Source organism: Rana temporaria, chromosome 2 (assembly GCF_905171775.1).
Source record: "Rana temporaria chromosome 2, aRanTem1.1, whole genome shotgun sequence".
Classification (NCBI taxonomy): Eukaryota; Metazoa; Chordata; class Amphibia; order Anura; family Ranidae; genus Rana; species Rana temporaria.
This window is the reverse complement of record NC_053490.1, coordinates 368,374,227-368,382,483: the sequence shown is the minus strand read 5'-3', so window position 1 is coordinate 368,382,483 and position 8,257 is coordinate 368,374,227. Positions and strand designations below refer to the sequence as shown.

Here is an 8,257-nt window from a genome sequence, read left to right as displayed (position 1 = left end):
AGAGTTGGCTGTGTTCGAAGAACACCGGCAGCGTATACACTACGGTACACAAAGAGTTGGCTGTGTTCGAAGAACACCGGCAGCGTATACACTACGGTACACAAAGAGTTGGTTGTGTTCGAAAAACACGGGTAAGGAGAAAAAAAGTTGTTGCCACCATGTTGTTGGTTAGTAGCGGGCTGACTAACAATGTCCACTCATTATATCATGTATCGTACTGTATACGCTGACGGTGTTCTGTGAAAACCATAAAGTCTTCGAAATCTGCAATTACTGGCGCTGGCGAGTCACCGAAACTGACGTAATTTGAGATTTTGACGAGTTGGCTCTTTTGACAGAACATCAACACAGAGCGGCCGCACTCTCGCTATATAAGCATGTGACGGTCCACAAGTGGTTAATAGCTATCTGTAAGGTGAGCATTCTTCCCACTGACCCAACTAATATTGATCTTATCAGGAGGACCTTGTAGCCTGAAAATAGTAAGAAGAGGTAGAATAATAATAATAATAACAATAATAATAATAACGTTGAGAAAAGCTTCTGTGGTACTACATTAGAACATGTGGTAAGGCATTTTTCAAGTGTGCACCCAGCTGTGGCCTTAACCTTGACTCATGACCCAGTATATATGTATATATATATATATATATATATATATATATATATATATATATATATATATATATATATATATATATATATATATATATATATATATATATATATATATATATATATATAAAATGTTTATGTGTGTCCATTGCGCGGGTGAGCCTGAGGTAATTTTGCGGTGTGTCCATGTTGTGTCCTCTGTCACTTTCCCCGTCTTATGTCCTCCTCCTCTTCACCTCTTGCGGCGTGGCTGTCCTTCTCCGCCTCCTCGTCTGTAGTCTCCCTCCTCCTCCTCCCCTTGTGTCTCTTCCTCCCTCCTCTCCTCTGCTCTCCTCTCCCCTCCCACCCTCCTCTCTCTCTCTCAGCATCCTCCGGGAGGTAGAGGAAGCAGAAAGCGGAGGGAGTGCCCTGTTCTCCGGCACCGTTACTACTACAGAGCTGCGGCGGGGCTCGCCATTGACTGGAGCTGACAGGAGGCATAGCCGCATGGACGGGCGCTTTGTCTTCTCATTTCCTTTCCTTTGTTTTCTCAGCTATATGTAATCACGCCGTGTCTGTCCTAGATTGTCTTCTCATCTAATTGTCCCTCATATACCTTCTTCTCGGTGTGCCATTCACCCCTATCAGCGCTCCTGCCTTTCCCTCATGCCCTTTCTCCTATAGCTCTGCACCTTTCTTCTCTGCCTTCCATCCCATAATACTCCATTTTATTCTGCATCCATTTTTCTTATTGCATGCCCTTTGTTATTTCCTTTCCTACCCATCTCTCCTGTTCCCACCTTTAGAGTATATGCCTGTGTTATAACCTACCCTCCTCCCATACTCCCTCTTACTCCAGGGAGGGGAGGTGTGATGATGCAGAGGAAGGTGAAGCCCCCCTCGGGGGTGGGATCAGGGCGCTCGGCGGAACTGCGCGTTTTTCGCGGCACTAGCGCTGGACACGAGACCCGCCTGCCCGGAGCGCCCCTTCGACGCCAACGTTCACTCACCAACCTGTCGGTGCTGACGGACGCCGAGAAGAAACTTCGCCTCTGCGGACCCGAATGGTGCGATGATCTGGCTACTACCACCTTGGTCAAGAACCTTACTACGGCCCCGGCATCCCCTGCTATGTCCAGGGCGCTTTCGCGCTCAGAACACTCTCTTCTTCAGCCGCGGACACCTAGCCGAATTCCACGGGGACCGTACGCTGAAGTTAAGCCGCTTAGTAAAACTACGGACTCCAATTCCAGCGGTCCTTCTGCAGATGATTCTTCAAAAGAGGCCTCTGATGACAAGAAGACTTTTCTTAAGGTGGACCCGGAGCTGGTGGTGACTGTTTTAGGCGATCTGGAGCAGCTTCTCTTCAGCCAGATGTTGGGTAAGGCACATGTTACACTAATGGGTGAAATCAGTACGTAATGTAGAACTGCCATTCTCAACCAGGGTTCCTCCAAAGGTTGGTAGGGGTTCATTGAGCTGTGGCTGACTGACCTCCCATCTGATGATGTCTAGATAGTTTCAGGTCCAACATAACTGCATGACACCAGTATAAGCTGTCTGTAAGGAGGGCAATCTGACCATCATTGTACAAGGGGTATTCTTCCCATTGGCCACCACCATTGCAACTGGCATTTTCCCATTGACCACCAATTAATTGGTTTTAGCAGAGCTTCCCTGAGACCTGAACAAGATTTCCAGGGATCCTCTGGGGTAAAAGGGTTGAGGAAGGCTGCTTATGTTCTAATATTGTAGAGAGCCAAGGTCCCATTCAAATTTGTCTCAAGAATACTTAAAGCGGTTGTAAACCGCTGCAATCAGCGGCGCATTGCGAGGGGAATATCTCCTAAACCGTACAGGTTTAGGAGATATTCTTTATACCTACAGGTAAGCCTTATTATAGGCTTACCTGTAGGTAAAAGTCAAAAAGTGGGTTTACAACCACTTTAAAGTGGAGTTCCAGTCTTTTGTGTGTTTATTAAAATTCAGCAGCTACAAAAACTGTAGCTGCTGACTTTTAATAAACACACGCTTACCTGTCCCACGGTCCAGCGGTGTACTCACCCCAGCAGTTTTCTTCCTCTCTCTTCCCTCGGCGGTGCTGGCATCTCTACTATGGGTGGGCGCCCAGCTGTGACAGCTTCCGGCTTTACAGCCGGGTGCCCACTGCCCTCTGTAGTTGGTCCCGAAGTCTCCTGCATCCCAGAAGCCTTTGGGAGGGAGGAGGAAGCAGAACTTCCGCTTCCTATCACCTAAGGCGAAAGTGGCTGCGGGTACCTGTTAAAATTGGGTACCCGCTCCCCCTCCCCAAAAAGCTCAGTTTCACCATCAGGAGCTAGTGAGGAGACCCTAAAGCGGAAGTTCCACTTTTGAGTAGAACTCTGCTTTAACTGATAAGACAGCCCTGACTTCCTGCTCTGCTGGTCATGTGATGTGTGATTTCACCTGGGTGCTTCCTCAACTCGGTCTTCGCCTAGATCTTTGTCACATGTGTGTCAGTGTTTAAAAGCAGATGAATGTTCTCCCTATGCCACCTGGGTATGGCAGCTCCAGAATTTTCTAATATTTTGTTACAGTAATATTAGACTTTATTTTCAACTGTTGTTAGGGAACTACTTTTGGTGCATAAGATTCCTTTTTAAATAAAACATCGAAAAGGGACAACAGAAAAAAGACCAAGACCAAGAAGACCATCGAGTCTGCCCCATTTTTTCTTAAATGTATAGTTTTGTTTTCTTTTTCTTTTTGTTATTTTTTTTTGTCTAAATATAGATCTATGTTTGTCTCAAGCATGTTTGAAGCCATTTACTGTTGACTAGCTCACTACCTCTACTAGAAGTTTGTTCCAAGCATTAACTAGTCTTTCAATAAAATAATGCAATAGTCTATGTACCTATATGTTTTTGGGCTGGAAAGTGTATATTGTGCTGCTATTGACTCACAAGCAAAGCTAGGGATGTGTATGTGAAAGTTTAGTACCCACAATTGGTAGTTTCAAAAATCTTCAGACTTATCTTTTGGACATCAATGTCTGCTGTTTATTGGCAGGACTTACCTGAGTGATACAATTGTTTATTATACATTTCATTCAAAATATTTTTGTAATATTGTTTGGCTGCTGTAAATTGTTTAGACAATTGTGGTTTGGTACCAAGTTATATGAAAACTAAAAGCATAACTCATGCAACCCAAAATGTGCCACACCCACAAATGTAAGGCCGCGTACACACGGTCGGTCCAAACCGATGGTGTGTGGGCCCCATCAGTCAGTTATCCTTCGGTCAAAAATTTTAGACCTTGAACCGATGGACGCCTAAGTGATAGGTCAAAACCGACGGTTAGTATGCAAAAGCATCGGTTAAAAACCTGCGCATGCTCAGAATCAAGTCGACGCATGCTTGGAAGCATTGAACTTAATTTTTCTCAGCACGTCGTTGTGTTTCACGTCACCGCGTTGGACTCGATCGTTTTTTTAACTGATTGTGTGTAGGCACATCAGACCATCAGTCAGCTTCATCGGTTAACCAATGAAAACGGTCCTTCGGACCGTTCTCATCGAATGGACTGATCGTGTGTACGCGGCCTAAGTAGCAACTGGAATGTAAAACATACTAACCCTTAAAGTGGTTGTAAACCCAAACACACAACTTGCACCTACAGGTAAGCCTATATTAAGACTTACCTGTAGGTGCAAGAAATATTTCCTATACCTGCACGGTTTTGGTGATATTTACAATAATGGCAGGCGCTGATGTCTACGGCGCATGCGCACCGTAGACAACAGCGCAGGCGCACTGAGCGTGCCGTTTTTCTGAATGGCATTATTTGGGTTAATGCCGTATTCCCGGGGGGGGGGGGGTGTTACTTCCTCTTTAATTAATCTAATTGAAATGTATCCAGTTCAGCAGGGACTGGCCGAATTTTAATCTATTTATCGTCAGGCTGGTTGTACACAAGTCGATTTTTAGATCGACTTGTGTACAACCAACCTGTCATTTTTTTGGCGCGATCAGTGCCACTGGCTATAGCTGGCACCACTAATCATTGTGTTCTAAGGACAGGGAAGGCTCCCCTCTGTGAGAACAGCATAGCACAGCAGGAGTGATTCCCCCCTCCACCTCAAGTGTGTGAATGGGCAATTTTTTTTTCTGCGTTCAACCCACTGGTTGAAAAAAATGTATAATGTACAGCCATTGGTGTGCAATTATGGGAGGGATAGTGCAGATGCGCCAATTCTAGCACATCACTCTGTTTACTTTTTTGCTAAAACTTTATTCAAATGTCACAAGTGACATTTCATTCAGTTCTATTCATTGCAGTGGCATTGCGATTGCTTTACTGCATGCAGTACTTTTTTCAGCACACAACATGCAATGGTGTGTCCAACACCAGAGCCCAGAACAGCCAAAAACAAATAGTGTGAATGGGCACTTAAAGTGCATGTGAACCCTAACAAAGTGGAACTTCCGCTTAAACCACTCCTCGCCCCCTTATATGCCACATTTGGCATGTAATTTGTTTTTTGGGGGGGGGGGGGAGAGGGCTTTAGTAGGAGTGAGACTTCCTGTCCCACTTCCTCCGTCTGCCCAGGGACCGTTATATCGCCTTTTGGCCATCCCTCCCTGTAGGCGATCACCTGGGACACGTGACAGGTCCCAGGCGATAGCCTGTCCACTCAGGGAGCGCTGCGCCGTTCGTGCATGCGCAGTGAGTGCCCGGCCATGAAGGCGAAAGCTATCACGGCCGGGTGCCCACAGTTACAATGGAGGCGCTGGAGGAGAAGGGGGGGAGAGAAGCAAAGCTCCGGGCAGCCCGTCGCTGGACCGTGGAACAGGTAAGTGTATGTTTATTAAAATCCAACAGCTACACTTTTTGTAGCTGCTGACTTTTAATAAACACTAGAAAAAGGCTGGAACTCCCCTTTAAAGTAATTGTAAAGTTTTTTTTTTCTTCTTATAAATGTAACAAACATGTTACACTTACCTACTCTGTTGCAGTGGATTAGCTTTCTGTGTCTATTCAGACATAGAGCCCCAGTCCTGCCTTCTCTCTCTCCTTATTGGCTAGCTGACTTTAACAGCAGCGGGAGCCAATGGCACCGCTGCTGTGTGTCAGCCAATAAGCAAGGAGAATCTCGGATGGCTGAGACACTCATGGACATCGCTGGACAGAGAGGGACCTTGGGTAAGTGTTAGGGGGCTAAGGGGGGCTGCTGCACATAGAATGCATTAAGATAAAAAAAACCTTCTGCCTTTACAACCCCCTTAACGTCTGAGTAGTAGGGGTGGGTCTGAGTAATTTACCAAAAGACAATGGACAGGGCTGACACCACTCAGTCTACCTGAATGCAGTGTGTTGTCAGCCCACAGGAAGAGTTAGGAGCTGATTGCATATCTGGAACATCAACAGGTACACTATCTTTCTGTACTTGCAGGGCCTTTTAAAACACATGCCTGTTTTGCAGAGATGTACTGAATGTTTTTTTTGCACTGATGTACACTTTAAAGCAAACCTGTGCATGCTGCCCATCTAAGTATTAGGATGGATGTGATCCACTCTGTGTGACAGCATTGTGCCAGTCACCAAGTACCCTAGCTAGACAGATAAGAACTAATCACTTTCCTCTAATTTTCCTAGTTTGTATAATTGGTCCAACCTATGTGTGTGATTATATGTCAGTGGTTCAGGTGCTTATCTAATAGTTTTTTTAAACCATCGATGCCCCCTGCTGAGACCACCGCCTGCGAAAGGGAATTCCACATCCTTGCCGCTCTTGCAGTAAAGAACCCTCTACGTAGTTTAAGGTTAAACCTTTTTTCTTCTAATTTTAATGAGTGGCCACGTGTCTTGTTAAACTCCTTTCTGTGAAAAAGTTTTATCCCTATTGTGGGGTCACCAGTACGGTATTTGTAAATTGAAATCATATCCCTTCTCCAGCGTCTCTTCTCCAGAGAGAATAAGTTCAGTGCTTGTAACCTTTCCTCATAACTAATATCTTCCACACCCTTTATTAGCTTTGTTGCCCTTCTTTGTACTTGCTCCATTTCCAGTGCATCCTTCCTGAGGACTGGTGCCCAGAACTGGACAACATACTCCAGGTGCAGCCAGACCAGAGTCTTGTAGAGTGGGAGAAAACAAGAAAGCCAGTGGGAGAAAATAGCAGCCAACTATAATTTTCAGAATAAACAATCATTATTGACCACCCCAAATGTTTCCCATGTGTACTTTAACCTAAAGCGAACCTTCAGTAATTTTTTCACCTTTTATCTATTAAATCCTCTGCCCTTGTTGTTTTAAATTTGGATACTAGTTTTTTTTTTTCTGCCAGTAAATACCTTATACAGTCCACTTCCTGTTTCTTGTCTGGTAAAAAGCCTAGGCCATGGGGTAGGCAACCTTGGCCCTCCAGCTGTGGTAAAGCTACAAGTCCCATGAGACACTGCAAGACCCTGACAATCACAGGTATGACTCCTAGAGGCAGAGGCATGATGGGATTTGTAGTTTCACTTTCACCACAGATGGTGGGCCGAGGTTGCCTACCCCTGGCCTAGGCTTATGACCTCATACACAGCTCTTTCTCTAACTCTCATGAGAGTTTGCCAGGAAGAGGGGGGGCATGTACTAACAATCCAATGTTAGTACAGCGACCTCCCCTGCTGAGATATTGTGTTCTGACAGGGGGACGCCCCCCCCCGCCAGAACACACTGGTCAACTCTCTTGGCCATTGGTTGAGAACACTGATTGGATTGGCAGACCTTTTTCTGTCATGCCCCCTCGACAGAAGCTGGACCGGCTGTCATACACACGGGCCAAAAGGCTGGTTTCTATTGAACCAGTCAATGGTGCCCGATATTCGGTATCTGTGTACCCCTGTGTACCCCTCTTTACTTTCTAATGCAGGGTCTCAGAACTTTCTAAACAAAGAGACCGTCCTTCTGACTTTAGGGGGGCCGGACTGTTTGCCTTTACAAACACTTTAAAGCAGTTGTAAAGGCTAATGTTTTTTTTTACCTTAATGCATTCTCTGCATTAAGGTAAACAAACTTTCATGATAGGGGGCTGGCCCAAGCCACACTATGTGTGTTAATAGGATTGAGCCTGCATTGCATGAGTGCCCCCCCCCCCCATAGCAATTGGCTTGCTATGGGGGGCACTCGAAAGGGAGGAGGAGCCAGGTCCACTGGCAGGGGGACCTTAGAAGAGGAAGATCCGGGCTGCTCTGTGCGCAAGTAATTTTTTTTTTTTTTAAAGACGAACCTTTAAAACTGCTTTAAGGATTTAGGAAACTTGCTTCCTATGACATCAGTAAAGAAGCTTGTAAAGTGTAGGTGTGGACTATAATTTTTAACATATGCGGCATACTTGTCTTCTAAACTGTGCGATATTTGACCTCATGGCCCCTAATTGGGATTGAACAGCTCCAGAGTTCTATACCAATTTATGTACTGAATTTATAACATTTCATGTCTTCTTTAGTACTGCAGCTAAAAAAACGATAGAAACCAGTCATCTTTCATTGTTCTCATTTTTGTAAATGGATGTGATGTGAAATATTGGTTGCTATGGGTTGCTTTTCATCACCATAGCTCTTTGCACTGCTTTATTAAAGTGGCTCTAGAAGTTTCCCACCTCACCCCCCAGAAAGATTTGTCTCTTGTGCAA

General features: G+C 45.2%; 1 protein-coding gene across 3 annotated transcripts in view; it reads left to right on the top strand.

Annotated features, from left to right (window-relative positions):
• The first annotated feature begins 974 nt into the window (after positions 1–974).
• The window catches only part of NAV1 (neuron navigator 1), a 282,057-nt gene continuing 274,774 nt past the window's right edge, over positions 975–8,257 (top strand). For all 3 annotated transcript variants that reach the window (XM_040337722.1, XM_040337721.1, XM_040337720.1), the window contains exon 1: positions 975–1,975. In XM_040337722.1, coding sequence (XP_040193656.1) covers positions 1,468–1,975 — 508 coding nt within the window. In that variant the 5' untranslated portion in view covers positions 975–1,467. The remainder of the gene's footprint in view (positions 1,976–8,257) is intronic.